At 54.4% G+C, this 16,485-nt stretch overlaps 2 protein-coding genes across 6 annotated transcripts; both read right to left on the minus strand.

Annotated features, from left to right (window-relative positions):
- Positions 1-2,459: 2,459 nt before the first annotated feature.
- On the minus strand, positions 2,460-4,231 carry NRN1L (neuritin 1 like). The gene is made up of 3 exons (XM_036231461.1): positions 3,871-4,231; positions 2,972-3,104; positions 2,460-2,852 (listed from the first exon to the last, which is right to left on the minus strand). Exons 1-3 carry the CDS (start codon positions 3,965-3,967, stop codon positions 2,567-2,569), a joined length of 516 nt encoding a protein of 171 aa, XP_036087354.1. The 5' UTR covers positions 3,968-4,231; the 3' UTR covers positions 2,460-2,566.
- Positions 4,232-4,330: 99 nt separating this feature from the next.
- Positions 4,331-15,636, minus strand: EDC4 (enhancer of mRNA decapping 4). Of its 5 annotated transcripts, none has more exons than XM_036231459.1 (29): positions 15,354-15,636; positions 12,804-12,960; positions 12,293-12,404; positions 11,897-11,996; positions 11,446-11,635; positions 11,190-11,337; positions 10,996-11,100; positions 10,559-10,668; positions 10,387-10,470; positions 10,198-10,293; positions 9,998-10,100; positions 9,701-9,881; positions 9,535-9,607; positions 9,360-9,451; positions 9,094-9,293; positions 8,875-9,002; positions 8,629-8,782; positions 7,867-8,294; positions 7,677-7,781; positions 7,440-7,592; positions 7,326-7,362; positions 7,016-7,193; positions 6,747-6,902; positions 6,526-6,641; positions 6,256-6,421; positions 5,982-6,168; positions 5,670-5,889; positions 5,107-5,270; positions 4,393-4,865 (listed from the first exon to the last, which is right to left on the minus strand). In XM_036231459.1, exons 1-29 carry the CDS (start codon positions 15,433-15,435, stop codon positions 4,673-4,675), a joined length of 4,218 nt encoding a protein of 1,405 aa, XP_036087352.1. In that variant the 5' UTR covers positions 15,436-15,636; the 3' UTR covers positions 4,393-4,672. The 5 variants fall into 5 exon arrangements, with proteins under 5 accessions (XP_036087350.1, XP_036087352.1, XP_036087351.1 ...); XM_036231458.1 differs by having other exon boundaries at positions 8,629-8,797; XM_016164142.2 differs by having other exon boundaries at positions 9,094-9,281; positions 15,354-15,635.
- Positions 15,637-16,485: the final 849 nt, after the last annotated feature.

Raw genomic sequence — 16,485 nt, forward strand, 5'->3', positions numbered from 1 at the left:
AATCCACATAACACTCCCATTTTACAGACATTCAGCAAATTAATTCAACAAATATTTATTGAGCCCTTGCCATCGGCAGCTGTTGGCCTTAGCTCTGGTGAAGAACAGGAGGCCCTGAGGTGAAGAATGGGACTGAGTTTGGGACATCTAGCCCCTGAACAATATACTATTCCATGTCTGCAGAGATGCAAATGTGAGAAACACCATCTCCCTGATGCTCTGGCTTGGGCGGCTATGTCCAGGGCCCCGTCAATTTGGCTATCAGCCCACCCTCTCCTCCAGCTCTAGGATAAAATACACAAAGCTCTTAAGCCCCTGGCCAGAGAGCAGATTCTATCCCCACCCTACCCCCATGCACACACTCCAGGTCATTCAATTCCAGTGAAGAGGATTTAGAGAGCAAAAACCAGGGGAAAGTAGGTCACAGCAAGAGGATGGTAATCCCCCTGATGGCTGGCCAGAGCAATGGACCCCTGCTCCTGGAAATAGGATGCTCTTGGCCACCCATCCAGAGTGACTCCCGGAAGACTTCTGGGGTCTGAAGCCCCAGCACCATCCCTCCTAACAGTATGCCCAGGCTGAGGGGGCTGCCCTAAGATAACACATCTTCCACATTCTCAGACCAAACACTTCCTATGCTGGACTTAGAGATTTTATCTTTCATTCACACACTCCCACAAGTGAACTCTTTATACCCATCCCTAGATCAAGTGCTAGAGACACAAAGAAGACCTTTGGGAAGTCCACAGAAAGGAATTCTGAGCTGGACCCAGACAGTTACAAGCCGGTGCTATCGGTACTGACACAGAAGAAAACCCAGGAACTGTATGAAACTGTAGGAGGCTGCTGATTCAGCTTGGAGTCAGGGTTAGGGAATATTTCCTGGAGGAGGTGATACTGAAAAAGAAGTAGGAGTTCACCAGGAGAAAATGGGGAAGGGCATTCTGAGCACAGAGAATAGATGTACAGAGACCCAGAAGAATAAAAGCCTGGCCTTTCTTTCTGGAAAATTCTGATGGTCAAAGGTGGGCAGATATGGGAGTGTTGTTTTTCTAAACTTTCCCCGTCAGGTGATATGAGGAGATGGATAATGACCATTTGGGAGAGAGAAGTGGGATAAAAGTACAGGCAAATGAAGCACAGAAGCAAAGACAGGGCAGAGAGGGAGTTAATGGAGGCATCTGAGCTAAGTGAAATACGGTGTTTGGAAAGCATGAATGAACCAACACACGAGGGTGAGGTCTCTGGAGGCACCTGTCACCCTGGAGCCTAAGCAAGGGTCCCATCAAGCCTGATTCTGTCCTAGGGACACAGCCTCCCACCATGGGCTTTAGTGTAACTCTAGTCTGCCTAGCTCTGGGCTCTCACCCCCTCTCCCTCCCTCCCAACTGATTCCTTTGGGTCCCGCTTGTAAAGCCCTCTCCAACTCAGCCCCACATCTTCCTGACCACTTGTAAGTCTCTATCCTTACCCCCTATTACACCCTATTATGTTCCTTCTTTGAAGCTTGCTGTTACCCCAAGGGCTGTGTAGGTAGATCACTCCTCTGTGCTGCTACAGAGGGTAGAGCAGGCTTATGTAGGGCCTTCTAGACAATGAGAAGGAGCTTAACAGCAGCAGCTGTTTTTCAATATAGAAAATGGAAAATAAAGGGAAGAGAGTGAGAGTAAAAGCCAGTGAGGAGGTCATGGCAATGACCACCTTGGGGCGGTGGCTTGGAATAGGGACCTGGTGCTGGCGGTAGAAGACTGATCAAAAGAGGGTCTTACCCCTTCTGAGACTCCTTCTCTCAGGCTCTGCCCATGCCAACTCTTGTTCTTTCTCTTCTCAAGGATGAACAGGGGCTCCTCACACCACACACCCATTCCATGCTTCCAGAACACCTTCTGGGATTGTTTTGACTTCACACAACACATCTCTTCTCAAAGAAGCTTGTGGAGGGCAGAGGCCCAGGGAACTCTCATTATGACCCCAGTTTCTGCAGTTTTAGGTCACTTTGGGGAACTGAAGTAGACTCCAAGGGCTCCGCACCTTCTGGAACAGTCTCTTCAGGTGGACCAGGACCCCAGAGTGGGAGAAGACAGAGCATTTAGTCTGAGCTGTCTTGAAGGCTAGGTGGTAGTTCAGAAGAGGAGGTGAGATGGTCAGAAATACGGAAGCAGGAATGAGCATGGGGAGGGAGGTGTATATACTGGCGATGGGGTGGAACACCACTACCTCGCAGGGCCCCTAGGAGCCAAGCAGCGCTAGGAATGCCAACCTTGGAGGACAGACCACCAGAGCGCTTGAAACCTGCACACAATGGAAAGCTCCATGCTGCCCCTGGGAAATGAGTGTTTGTAAGGATTAAGACTGAGTCCCCTGTGGTGGCCTTTGGCTCCGCCCAAACTGTCCTGGGGATCAGCTTCTGGAGGCCTCTGCCCCAGACAAGCGCAGCAGGAAAAAAGGAAAGAGCTTAGTACAAATATAAATACCTTTAATGAAAGCTGAGTAGGCTCTGCAGAGCCTCAAGAGCAGCCACCAGAGAAAGGGTGGCAACAGGGGTGCTGCTATCTGACCCCAATGGCTAGGCCAGAGGCCCCAGGAGGCAACAGAGTGCCAGAGCAACTGCCAGCAGCTGGGGTACAGGGGCCAGGGTAGGGGCAGGTGCTGTTGCCCGTAGTGTCTCCTGGTTGGTCTCCAGGCCAGAACCACGCTCCCGGACATGCACAGGGGCGCCACACAGAGTGTGCAAGTTATCCGGGTGTGGGGCCCGGCGAGCTTCTTGCTGTAGTGACTCCCACACAGCAGCCGCCTCTTCTGGGCATCCCAACAAGACTTGCGAGGCGCAGGTGTGGAAATCATTCCAAGACCTGTTATGGGAGAGGGATTAAGGGAATTAGGTAGGGCAAGGAGGCTTTGGGATGGGAAGGAAGAGGTCAGTCAGAGAGGGTGGTGGGGGTCGGACCGCTGACCTCATACCCGTCCTTACCTGCAGATGGTCTCTAGCTCGCCTCCACGGCCCATGCCGTCCCCCAAGCGGATGAGACACTCTGCGAAGCCCTGGTATATGGTGTTACAGGGGCCTGGGCCCTCAGCAGCTGCTGCCAGGGGAGATACAAAGACTAGGAGAGGGGATGGAAAATGGTAGATAGGATGAGCCGGCTAGCCCCAACCCCCAGGGGCTCATTTACCATGGCGTGCTCTGGGGACATGACTCAGCGTGAAAGGGGTGCCCCAGGGAAATAAGGGGCACATGTGGGGACCTCTTGCCTTGGCTCCCATCTAGGTGGGACCCAAAAGGAAATGTGCTGGAGGGGAGGAGGGCAGGATAGGCAGGGTATGTGTCCTCATGTCCCAGGAGTCAGTTCCTCCTCTGAGCTTCTGGGGCTTCTGCAGCCTCAAGTCGGGTGAAGATGGTCCAAGCGAATATGTCAAGACATGGTGAAGGGGGGCAGGGGCCGTGGCCACACAGCCCCTCCCCAGCACCACCCATTCTCTCTGCAGCCTAGACAAGTTTTGCCTGACCTTCCCGGCCCATCCCCAAAGACAGAGATTTTCGGACAGATAGAGCAGAATAGAGGAGGTCAGGATCCAGGCCAGACTAACAGAAGACCTCAAGGATCCCAAAGCTAGTCTTGGAATTTTGTCATAGTTCACACCTCCCTTTATTAGAATGGGGGCTGCAAAATTTTGGGATCCTACCCCCACAACTCAGTTAATGCTCACCACTTTCAGTACTCAAGACACTTGTACACACTAGTGGCTCTAGCACCTCCACACCATCCTGGCTCCCAGCATCCAGGAAGGCTGTGCCCCAGCTCCCACACATCCTAAACCTAGCCTGGTGAGAATGTGCAGCCCAGATCAGACCAGTATGCCAGCACTCACCGAGTGGTGGTAACAGAAGCAGCAGCAGCAGCCCCAGAGCGCGGGGTGGTTGCTGGCGGTGGCGACAGAAGCAGCTGCAGGAGGAGCAGAGCATCATCCCCGGCTGGGAGTCTAGTGTCAGAGCTGGCAGCTTTCAGAGCAGCCCTTCAGCCCAGCCCCCGGAAGGAGGGACTGTGATTGGACGGGAGGAGGGGCGGGGCTTCAAAGCCAGCAAGCCACCACGCCTCCTAAATGCAGGTTGGCAAACTGAAAGCCCAGGGAGGTGCACAAGGTCCTCACTCCAGAGATGGGGAGAGGGGAGATTTGAGAGGGCAGTTGAGCAGATGAGGGTAGGTGTCCAAGCCCTTGGGATGGGTTGGCCTCCACAGAGCTCCACGCAGGGAGAAGAGAAAGGCCAGAGAACAGAGGGCAGTTATCAAAGTCTCACCAAAGACACACCAAAAACACACACATACTCCCATTTTATTCCAAAAGCATTTAATTGAATTTCTCAATGTTTTTCAAAAACAGAAAGATCCAAAACAGAGGTAAAAAGGAACATGGAAAATTCAACTCAAGTGGTATCACAATCTCAGGGGGTCATGCTCCAGGCATGGCAGAACCCAAGAAGGCACAATACCCACCCTGGGCTCAGCCTAAACCTGCTGGCTACCATAACCTGTAGACTACAGCCAGTGTTCCCCCTCTCAACCACCCCAGAGGTGGAAGCCTGAGCAGATAAAGGGCAGACATGACCCTGCTTTGGCCTAGGCCTGTCTGCTGGCCTTCAATGCCATTGCACCCCTGGGCAAGGCAGGCTTCGCTAAGGGAGGGTGGGGGTCACAAGGCCATGCAACATGAGGCTAAGACGCCGGGCCGCTTTGCCAAGTGAGTTGTATGGCTCAGCCTGCAGGAACTGGAATAACTTCTGGCGCACCTGGGCCATGACAGAGCCCATGTGGTCTCGAGTGATAGGGTCAGTGTGGTCCAGGTGCATTACAGCCTCTTCCAGGTAGCTGTGAGCGGAGAAAACAGAAAAGCTACAGGTGGGCTCTAGCACACGGTAGCGCCCCCTGGTGGCAATGAGGCCCAAAGGAACTGCTGACAAGGGAGGCCTCCAAGCCCGCAATGGGTGGGGGCAAAGGGAACTGGTAGAGAAAATTAGGGAGAGGAATCAGGTTGCAGAGAAGCCTTTGCTTTGAATTGCTCCTCTACCTCTACCCCTGCCCATCTCCTGGTCTGATGGTGCCCACTCACCTGAGCTTGAGGTCAGTTCGAGTGCCAAGGTCAGAGGCAAGTTGCTGGATGAAGGAAAGGAGCACGGGCTGGGAGAGTGGGCAGGGTGGCTGCCCAAAGACCTGGCCTGGGTCCACAGTTTCACACACATACAGCACCAGGTTCAGGTCAGCAGCCGTGAGGGCCTGGGTAGAGAATCGCATTGATAGCTGTCAGGTAGAATGCCTGCTTGTCTGACGGTGTGGCCTGACAGAGGATGACCACAGACTGGGGTACTGAGGGCTCCAGAGGGGAATGCTCAAGGGCCAGAGAGAACACAGTAGAACTATGTTGTTAATCTAGGGTAACAGGAAAGATTTCCTGAGAAGGGTGGTCATGAAACAAGGCAGGATGAGGCAGGAAGAAAGGGATCCAAGATCTAGATAGAGAGAAAAAGCAAGGGAAAGAGCCTAGAGGCCAAAGAAAATCAAGAACAGTCCACTGGGGCCAGACTTCCCAGAGCCTGATGAGTGGAGTGGAATGTATGCTGTGTGGGCTTAGTCAGGAGACACCTGACCTTTAATTGGGCTTAATGCCCGGCGTACCTGCTGGAAGGCCTGATTGAGGTGGCCCTGCTGCAGCAGCTGCAAGATATGGGCTTGCTGGGCCTGGCAGTCGAGGTGGGCAGCTGGGACAGGTGTGCCCGCAGCTGAGCGCATGGCTTGCATGATGCTAGAGGTGACGGAGGCCTGCTGCTCCTTCAGTGCCACACTCACCTCACCCTTAACAATGCGCTGTACCTGTGCTAAAATTGACTCCTGCAGGCTGCAAAGGAAAGTGAGGGAAATGAGGTAGACAGGGAGTCCGGTTTGGCCCTTTTCAAACCCACCACCTTTCCCAGTGCTCTGCCCACACACCTGCCCACAGCCACATGCAGCTGGTGTTGCACCTCAGCCCGAACACTGCTAGACACAGTGGCTGCCATCTGCTCAGTGGCACCTTGCAGTGTGCTGACCAGGCTCCGCAGCTGGGCCAACACAGGCTCCCGCGCTTCCTGTTCTCGTGCCTTCCGGCTCTTCATGTGGCTCTCTAACTGTTGCAAGTCTAAGAGGTGATGGTGAGGGCAGTGAGAGGGATGGTGGGGGAGAAGAGGATAGCCCCTCCCATGATGGAGCATATGATTCTACTCACATTCCTGTGTGCCCAGTCGGAAGCTATCATTGATCTGTTGGAACATGGCCTGGCAGCTCTTCTCGAAGGCAGGCAGCACCACACTCTGGAAGGCTTCACGGTAGGCAGCCTGCATTGGCCCTTGTAACGTGTCTGCTGCTGCTCGGGCAATAGCGTCTGTTAAATTCTAGGGGTAGAGGAAAGGGCTGGGCTGAGTTGAAAGCCTGAGGCCAAGCTGACCTGACCAGTACCACCAAGCACCAACCTCCCTCATCTTGGGCCCTATAACACCTTGGACTTCAGCAGCTTGGAGATATTCTCTTTCATGCTTCCCTCCACAGCTGTGAGTCTGGTGGCCACTGAGTTACTCAGTTGGCCTGCCACGGGTTCCAGACTCCTAGAGACACCTGGGGCAGGGTAAAGAAGAAAAAGTGGAGCCATGAGAGGAAGCTTGACAGGTAGAGGGCCCCACTCCCACCCGGCCCACCCAGAAGTCTCTATGCAACACTTACATGGAGGCACTGTCTTCTTGATTTCATCCCGTATGCTGCGCTCTAGCCTCCCAGCCACAGCTGAAGACAGCGCCTGGGACAGCTGTTGCGTCAGCTGCTCTTGTAGCTGCCCACCCCGTTGCTGCCCCTCTGCCAGTGCCCGCTCCAACCGCCGCTCTGCATTATAGCTAAGGAACAAGCCTGGAGAAGGTCCTCTAGCCCTTCCTGGTTCAAGAACACTGTGGCTGCCCCTACTCTCTTCCATGCTGGGCCACTGCCCACAAGGATACGCTCCTGTTCGTGCCGAGACTCGAGGGCACGTTCTACATGGCCTGTGACGGTACTCTGCAGGCCTTCGAGCTGGGTGCACAGACGCTGTAGTAGCTCTTTTTGGCTGTGCCGCAGCTCTGCCAGCTCTCTCTGCTGTTGCCAAATTATTGCAGGCCAGTCCTCAGGGGGCTCTGTCACCTGCCAGTAGTGCCAACAGTCACATAATGCCTGCCCCACCCATACCACATACCAGATCAGGGAATGGCCCAGAACCCTTCCCCACTCTCAAGAAAGAGTCCTAGAAGTATAAAGAGTGTTTTCTCAACTCACCTGGTGCTCCATGAGCCGGGATCCCGCAGTCGATTCCCTGCCACAGGCAAGAAGCACCTCAGGCCTAGACAGCCTGGGGACCACCCCTCTCCCTGGCCCCGGGACCCCTCCTACCCGTCATCCTTTTTGCCCTTCCTCTTGAGCTTAGGTGAGGCCCGCGGGGATCCCTTGGTCTTCCAGTCCTTGGCAGGCAGCCGTGGAGTGGAAACTTTGGTGCCAAAGCCCCCTGCAGCAGAAGCAATGCTGGCCACCTCATCATCATGGTCACTGTGGAAAGGGGCAGGGGAGTGATAAGCACCTAACACTTGCTGACCCTCCCTCAAGAGAGGAAGGGTGTGGGGTGATACCCACCTTTGTTCAGCACTGGCATCCTGGCTGTCATGTTGCTGCAGCAGATGATAAGGTGGTCGGTGGAAGGCCAAGCTCTTGTGCTTCTCCTGGAGGCCATTCCTAGGGCTAGGGAGACAGACTGTCTCAGCAGTGGGTGACTCTATCTGAAATTCCTACCATCAGTATACTTTTCCCCTCCCAAGCTCCTCACCTTTCTGCCAGGCTGCTGCAGGTCTCCCGAGTAATGTCTGGTGCTGTTGGCCAGACCTGACTGTCAGAGGCTGTAGCCTCTTGGGTCAAGGCTGCCTCCAGGAGGGAAGGTGTACTATGCCGATCCCCATCCCCAGAGCCTCCATCCAGGCTAAGCTGGGGCCCAAGCTCGGGCCGTGGCCGTGGGGACAGCAAGTGTAATGCTGAAGCAGCTGAGGCCATACTGTCTGGCTCAAGGCCCTCAGGAGCAGAGGAGCCAAAGCCACGGGACAGGGCCTCAGATGCGATCTCAGGGATGTCCTGGGACAGGACAGTGGAAGCTGAGGAAATAACATCAGGGGAGCGTGTACGGCTGGGGGAAGCCTGGGGTAGCCCCAGGGGTTCCACTTCCTGCAGCTCCAGGGACAGTCCAGAGGCAGCAGTAGGCACCTGAGGTGAGCCAAAAATGGGGGCTTAGGTGGTGGAAAATAGGGGTGGGGGGCATTCAGAGATGAGGCACTGGAATTTGTAGTGATGAGAGATGGGACAGGGGGATAGGGAATGCAGTCAAAAACAGCCACAACTCAGGAGAGGAAGTGGGGATGGAGAAGCTCAGGAGCTGCCCTCCAAGGCACACAGGAGGCTGAGATGACCTCAGGGGAAATACAGACCACCTGAGGCAGAACAGGACAAGCAGACAGGGTGCTGTGAGAGGAGACTGCCACCAACTTTCCCGCTGCTATACACATGCTACCCTGCACTTTACACACAAGCACACACACACCTGCCCAGGCCCTTTGGGAGTCAATTTGTCAGCTGGACCTGGTAACAGGCCGGGCAGGAGGCTGCGTGGGCTTGTCTGCAGGCTGGTACTGCTGCTCATTGTCAGACTGCCATCCAGCTGTAGCTTGGGGCTCAAGGTCAGCTCCTCAGGTGGCCTGGTGGCAGGAAGTCTGAGACATAAGCAGCCAGAGCTTGGCATCACCTGGTACCAGACTCTGCCATCCCCCAACTCTGACCCTCACTTCACCTGGACAAGGAGGGATCCACAGCTGAGGTACTGCTCATGGCAGACACAGCTGTAAGAGAGGAGCTGCTGCTGCTGCTGCTGCTGCCACTGCTGCTGCTGCCACTGCTATTACTAGGGGATGCAGAGATCTGAGGAAATGCAGAGAGTAAGAGCTGTGGCCTACAGGTGAGGATTTCCAGGTCCCCCTGCCTTGAGCGTCAAGCCCCTCTTCCAGCACACCTGCTGCAGGGAGGTACTAGATGTCATGAAAGCATCCGGTGTCATCAGCTTGGGCTTGGTCTCAGTGCTCAGACTGATGAAGTCAGCAGGTGCAGGCAGCTCCACAATGCGTCGGAGGTCAGGCTGGGAGCCGTGAGCAGCTGATCCCAGCCCCCCGGAGCTCAGTTCAGGCTGAGACTCTCCAAATGCTGTAGGAAAAGCTGCCACTTGAGTCAAATCTCCGACCCCAGCCAGTCTAACCTGATTCTTTCTTACCCCTCACTTACCAAAGTCCTCATGGGCAGTGTGGGTAGGGAGTGGGGCCACCACATCAGGGTTTAGCTGTGGCTGGAAGCGGATCTGCACATCTTGCAAAGCCCTACAGGAAGAGGAGAACAGGAAAGGCCTCAAAGTGGTCAGTCAGGGAGGGGCACAGACAGGGCACAGGTGGGCTCCACTCACTTAGTATGCACACAGAAGAGCTTGATGAGCACACCAGCTGCAGACTCCATGGCACCAGCTCCGTGGGTCCCATCTGCAAGGTCAGTGTGGACAATTAAGTCCCTGGCCCTCTGTGCCACAGCACTCCTTACATATAAACATACATTTTTGGCCCTGAGCAGCTCACCAGCCCCTAGGCTGTCATTCTCTTCCTCGGCAGGCAGCACCTCAGTGTGCCGCAGCCGGCAGCGACTCACGACCTGGATACCAAAGCTCAAGACAGGGTGGGTCAGCAGGAACTCAGAGATGGAGCTGAAGCAGGCACGGCCTTCCTCCTGGTTCTGCAGCAGCTCCATCACGTAGAGGACCTGCAAGGGCAGTGCATTCACAGCTGACCTCAAAGGCTGTGAGGGCTGTGGATGTGCCACACAACCCTGCCCTCCCCAATACCAATTCTGCCCAGGGTGCCCCCACTGCAGTTTACCTTCCGTTGCACATCACTGAGAATCAGGTATTCTGCTGAGAGATCCAGGCAAACTTTGAGGCTAGGGGGAACACTCACTGAGCTGAAGATATCTGGGGAGAAGCTAGGGGGCCACAAGGCGAGATGAATGAAATTGAGAGTAGAAAGAACCCGCTTCCCCAACCTTTCTACCCCTGACCAGCTCTCCAGCCCACCCTTACCGAATGGTCTGCAGGCAGGTCCAGGACACCGTGCACCACATCTTCAGCTCCCGATTCTGGTCAGCGCCAGTAATGAGGAACCTCCAGAAAGGGACACTGCAAAGCGATGAGACACAGAATGGCTGGCTGGTCCCCACAATGGGAACTCAAGGTCCAGCCCATCACCCACCTGCCTGCCCATTCACTCACTCAGGGTCCTGTTTCTTGTGGTTATCACAGAATAGGAGGCAGGAAAGGGGCCGCCCATCATGAGGCTTCCACTCGTGCAGACACCTGCAAGCAGGCAGATGAAGCGCCTGGGCCTGAGTGGGTGATCTGTTCCCCTACCTGGGAGTTCCCGGTCCCTCAGGCCCTGCTTTACCTTGGCTCATCCTGCCCCTCAATGTAAATCTGCCAGAACTTGATGAAGCCATCATGGCTTGCGGTGGCCAGAACAGTCCCATCAGGTGAGAGGGCCCCTTCACTCAGGTACTAGGAAAAACCCAAAGAGCTTTACTTTGCCTTCTTACTAGAGGTGGTAGCAGCCCATCTCCGATTAGAATGGTAGTGAGTTGGGCTGACCCACTGCAGATCTGCACATCTGTATGAAAGATGGAATGAATGGGAGGCCATAAAGAAGACCAGATCCGCAGGGTGCAGACACGTTAGGCATGAGTGCCGCAGGTAAGGGTCACTTTGTGCTCAGTGTCCCCATGGGAACAATGCCATAAAGCTATCTGGGCAGCTGTAGATACAGGGAATAGATGAGGGGTATAAAAAAGCAGGGAGGGCAGGGGAGGCAGGCAGTCGCAGGCTTACTGTGCTGTGGCCTTTCACCACAATGAAGCCCTGCTTGATTTGGCTGACATCCACAGGCCAGGTGCTGTGGTTGGAGCGAAGCATGTCTAGGTCCCACACCTCAGCCTGGAGAATACAAGGAGGTGAGTATTCAACCGAGACCCACGCCATAGCTGCTCTGTCCCCTCCCCTCTCTCCATGCCTAGCCTCCTCACCCGGTCCTCATGCAACAGGGCCACCGTTGGGCTGCCTTCTTCACAGCAATCCTCACTCTCCTCAGGGATGAAGGGGCACCAGATGATTCTACGAAAGTGGTTCAGTGGTGTACCCTCTGGCTGCCGGATATGAACCAAAATCTCTTCTCTGAGCAGGCTGTTAAGGGCTAGACAGGTGGATGATGAGGTGTGTCTGGCACCCCCAGCTCTGCTCACCTTTCTTCAGTTCCCCCATCCCACCCTAGAGAAAGGATACTGAATTTTGCCATTAACCAGAGCCAAGCGCCACACAAACAGGTTGCCTGCCTCATCCAGGCAGGCCAGCTGTGAAGAGTTGAGGTGTGCAAAGGTCAGGTCAGCCACACTGCCTGTGAAGCCCTTGAGTAAGGTCCGTTCCGAAGTGCTGACGCTGATCACCCGCACCATCGCTGAGCCATTATTGGCAGCTGGAATCAGGACAGCAGTTGGCCATGAATGTCTAGGCCCAGGCAGCAGCAGAGAAGCTGCCCTTGCCTGCCTCATTGCCACCACAAGTCTCAAGCTTGATTCTCCCACTTGGCTCCCCAGGCCTGGAAGAGGTAGGTGCAGCACAAACAAGCCTTCCATTGTATCCCTAAGGTCTGAGTAGGCTGAGTGGCCTGACACTGAATTTGCATCTCTGGGACTTCTAGCAGAATACCTCCCACCTCTCCCCTGCCCCTACTCACCCCGAATGGCATAGGCCAAGAAGGAGTTGGACACAGCAATCAGGTTGCCATAGTAGTATTTCTGCTCCCAGTCATACTTGGCAACAGGCTGGATTTTCACCTGAGAACCAAGGGTGAGGAAGGTTGTAGAAGCTGAGGGCTGGGGCAGCATTCTCAGAGGTTAGGTGGTCCCTAGTATCCCTGGGGACAGTAGAGGGAGGCCACATGTGCAAGCCCTGCCACCCAATTACAACTCCTGGGGCCAGACTCCTATAGATACTTGGTAATCAACTGTGGCTTTCTGAGACTGGGACATATTACCTGCCTGTTAAGGTGGTCCCCATAGGAACTGGCAGCAAGGGAGAGGGGAGGGAGAGGCTGAGTGGGCCATACATGCCACAACATTCTGGTACTCACCTTGTTGCTCCCTCGTGCCTTGCTCGAGATGCTAGAGTCACTGCTGGCCACAATCTCCACCTCCTTGGCCAAAATCCCAATGCAGGTAGAGCTGTCATCTCCTGAAAGGCAGCTGGAGGAAGGCATGCACAAGCTTGATTCTTGTTTACCCAAAGTCTCAATGGCCAGGGTTGGGATGAGGAGAGGATACAGCCACATGGGGAAGGTGTCCAGTCCCAGATGCACGGCTCTGCCTGGTTCACTGGTCTCCAGACCCATAGCTCCCCTTGCTCACCTCTCTCCATGGGAATGATAAACCAAGTGCCTAAACGTCAGATCCAAGCCAAGCCCTTGAGCTTGTCCTCATCCCTCATCATTCATGCAAACTCACTGTGGTTAAGTGCTCCATCCTAGGGCATCTAGTGGGGGAGCAGCAGAGGCTGCTGGTCCTTATCTCCCCCCATCTCATGACTTCAGCTAACAGACACCCCGAAGACCCCATCACCACCATTGTTATCTCTCAGGCACTCACATGACTTGCTTCTCCTGCAGGTTAATAGGTGGCATGGCCCGGAGACCAGGCTTGTTTGCTGAAGTACCATCACCTGAGCAAAGGGGGTCTGGGACCAGGAGTCCATTGAGGTCCCCATTGTAGGCGTTAGATGGCCGCTGGCTCTCTGAACTGGGGCCTGGGGACAGAAAGAGCCACTATCATGAGGTTGCTCTACCTGCTAACTGGTCTCACCTCCTGTGGAGTTTCCTTCCAGACCCATGAGGTGCCGTAGGAACACTCAACTGAGGCATGTACTTGAGGAAGAGGGCCCTTTGTTCATCTTTCATTCCATAAACACTGATGGTGAACCCAATGTATTCCAGGATCAAAGATGAGCATAATGCTCTTCTACCTGGGGGCCAAGTGCAAGCTATCAAGGACCCTCTGGGGCCAATTAATCCTCAGGCCTGGGTCAGGACAGAGGGACTCTGTACTTGAGGAAAGGCATGGGAAGGGTCAGGATAAGAGTTCACAGAAGCGGTACCATTAGAGCCAGTGTGGCTGGAACACACAAACATGGGAAGAATGGAGGGAAAACGAGGCTGCAGAGGTCTCAGGTATGAGGCTGGGGTGCTTAGATTCTCTGTGGCAATGAGAGCCACAGAAGAGTTTAAAAAAGGAAGTGACATGGTCAGCACTGGCCAGAGGGCTGATTGCTCTAAGGCACTATGCAGAATAGTTGAGAATCTGGGTAAGAGACACCAGGGCCTAGACCAAGGTAGTGGCAGGGGTTGGAGAAGAGAGGAAGGGCTCCTGAGGCATGGAAAGACACTGATAAGATATGAGAGGAAGAAAGGAAGGAGCCTGCCTCACAGAGAAATGGCTCAAAAGAAGCCACCTTGAGCAGGTAAATTCAGGAAGAATGGACATAGAGGAGCTGAACAAAGAGGAGAGAAACTATGGGGTAGTGTGTAGAGGCAGGAAAGACAGTTTTGAGTTGTTTGCCACTGGCCGAATTTCAAGTACCCTCATAGGCTCTGACACCATTTCGAAACTCCCAGGTGACAATGAGACTAGGGCTCCACAGTCAGGATTACAACCAGTTTCTAGTCATAAAACAGTCTGAGGTCTGACATAGTCCTCCAGTGAGAGAAGATGAGGCAGAGCTACTCTGCAAACAGGAGAATTAAGTACCAATCAATAAATAAAGAGTTCATAAAAAAGCCTCAAGGCCGCTTAACTTTGTTCAGACCCATCTTAGCTGCTCAGTGGTAAGCTGACCAGTCTCCCGCCCAGGCAGGCTACCATGAGGACAAATACACAAGCCACGCAAGGTTGGCCATGTTAGGGTCTCCACCAAAACTTTGTGGAATCTCGTCTACACAGCAGCTGATGAGAATTAGAGGCCTAAGCCAAACTCATGAGTAAAAGGAGCACACTCCAGGCCTGGGGAAAAGGATTCAGTGGTTTTAGGCAGCAGATGGATTTTCTCAGGGAACAGTGGGTAGCTAAACCCACCCAGAGTGAGCACCAGTGCCTGCTTCCAGTAGCAGCCAATTCGAGACTCCCAACAGGTTTAAGAACAGGGTCTGAGGAAACACCAACTTACAGCTCTGCCCATTGCACAACTATAACACCATCACCAGCCAGTCTTTCAACCACTATAACTTTTCATGGGTCCCTGAACTACCCAGGAAACTTTGGTACCTTCACACGTGCGATTTCCTGTTTGTGGAAGTCTTTCCTGACCTCCAAGCTCCTGTTCATATTACCAGATATAGCCTAAACATTGTCTCCTCTTTCAGACCTGTTCTCAGGCACTCTCCAGCTTCCATTCTACCTACCCTAACCCCAACAAAATACCGAAACACTCCTCTTTCAATGACAACAGCAATATCACAATTTCTTTTGGATCTGTGTTCTGGAGACTCCTTGAGGGCAGAAGCAGTTTTGAGGTATCACTGCAAGCCCAAATAAAGTTTAAATAAGTGGAAAGAAACTAGGGGTTGCAGACGTTTTTAGTCTAATACCATCAAGGCCATGCAGTCAGTGATTTGCCTTAATCCCAGGAAGGGCACAGAATTGGGGGTGGTCACTTTCCTCCTGAACATTAATTTCAGAACAGCATGCCTGGAGTCTATTCTAGAGAGAAATGCAAGTTGCAGAGGGGGACCTATGGCTCTTCAGGAGCACAGCACCTAGTGTAGACAAAGAACTCATCATACAGACGAGCAGACTAGGCCTCTGAAACATGGCAAAGGGCAGGGAACGCAGGCCAGTCCCAGGAACACTAGAGACCCTGGGGCCAGGACACCAAAGGGGTCCTGAGGATTCACAGCAGGGCCTCCACCTTCAGCCAAGAGGCTGAAGGACTAGGCAAACCGGGGCGGGATTGTGAGGGATCGCACTCAGGAGACTGTGCCCTTCGGGGAGCAAGCTCACGGGTTTACCGCTCTGATCCTTGTCTGCCCTCACCAGCCGGGAGGATGCAGAGCCGGTCCGGAGGGACCTGTGGACCTGTGGGAGATCCTGACCCGAACTGCCCCTCTGCTTGTTCTGCGAAGGCCCAACCCTGCTGTCCTGGCTCACCCCCCGCGGGCCGGTCCAGCTTCAGGATGTCCCGTAGGTGCTGCGTGGCGTCCTCGATGTCGATGCTCGCGCAGGAGGCCATGGGCCCAGCCACCGGCGCCCTGTCCGCGCCGAGTTCGTGTCGCTGCCGCTGCGCACTGTCCAGCCGAGTACAGCCGCACCGGGGCCAGACAGCGGGATGCCGGTCACTACACTCGGTCCACCCGCAGCCCACAAACCGCGGCCCTCGCCGCGTCCCTGAGCCCCTCCAACCTCACCAACCGCCTCCACTTCCGGCCCGCCCGATCTTCGGCTCCCGGAACCTGCACTTACTGAAGAAAGGTTCCGGGCTGGGAGCGGATGCCTTGTTGTTCCTGAGCCGGGTCTCCTCCGACGCCCCGCCCGTGTGCCAGCGGGGTCCGGGGAGTCTAGCAGGGCCGAGGCAGAGCAAACGCCCACATGCTGTACCTCCCAAAGCCCTACAAGCCTCAGGATATCCTGCCTGGTCCATGCCCACTCCCAAGGCATGGGCTCATGATGGGCCTAGGACAGCGTCAACTCGGCCTCCCAGGCTGTTCTCATAATGCCTGAGGAGACCAGCGATGTCAGAAGGCCCAGAAATTACAAGAGCAGGAAAAAGTCCCACCACAAACATCACATTGTTCCCTACTGTCCCTCAACATCCCCTTGCCCAACCTGGCACCCTCAGGAAGGAAGAAACCAGAGTTTACAAACACCTCTTTATTGCAGATATTTCAGGCACACGTACATGGAAGATGCTATACTGTAATTTTATACAGGGTGGTTTAAGAGGCAACAGGCGTCTACCTCTTTCCTGCAATGCCACCCCCATACACACAGTAGCCTAGAAATCAGTCCCACTGAAATCTCCTGAGTATGTTGTCCTCTCAAACAGTACATCATCCAGCCCTGTGCCCAGTACAGCCAGATAACCTCCAGAGGTATGGGGGAAGTCCTCGGCCTCCACTCATAGTACAGGAAGAAAGGAGTGGTACAGCTTAGGCATAGCTGTGGTGCCCTCATTAATCCTAAACCCCCTAACAGGGAACCTGCCCAAGTCCTGGGTTTGGTTCTAGCCTGTCGTTGCTACCTTGCCACAAGGTCTCAGGGCTAAAGGGCAAGATTTGCCCTG

This window comes from Rousettus aegyptiacus, unplaced genomic scaffold, assembly GCF_014176215.1.
Source record: "Rousettus aegyptiacus isolate mRouAeg1 unplaced genomic scaffold, mRouAeg1.p scaffold_m13_p_14, whole genome shotgun sequence".
NCBI classification, from domain to species: domain Eukaryota; kingdom Metazoa; phylum Chordata; class Mammalia; order Chiroptera; family Pteropodidae; genus Rousettus; species Rousettus aegyptiacus.

Excerpts from the sequence above, each read along its gene's own strand:
- NRN1L (XM_036231461.1), bottom strand. The coding sequence starts at position 3,967 with ATGATGCTCTGCTCCTCCTGCAGCTGCTTCTGTCGCCACCGCCAGCAA. Across the intron at positions 3,105-3,870 it reads GCTTCTGTTACCACCACTCG|TCTTTGTATCTCCCCTGGCA; the intron begins GTGAGTGCTGGC and ends CCCCTCTCCTAG. Across the intron at positions 2,853-2,971 it reads GAGCTAGAGACCATCTGCAG|GTCTTGGAATGATTTCCACA; the intron begins GTAAGGACGGGT and ends CTCCCATAACAG.
- EDC4 (XM_036231457.1), bottom strand. The coding sequence starts at position 15,435 with ATGGCCTCCTGCGCGAGCATCGACATCGAGGACGCCACGCAGCACCTA. Across the intron at positions 7,194-7,325 it reads CCCGGCTCATGGAGCACCAG|GTGACAGAGCCCCCTGAGGA; the intron begins GTGAGTTGAGAA and ends CACTACTGGCAG. Across the intron at positions 4,866-5,106 it reads CGAACTGACCTCAAGCTCAG|CTACCTGGAAGAGGCTGTAA; the intron begins GTGAGTGGGCAC and ends CTCCGCTCACAG.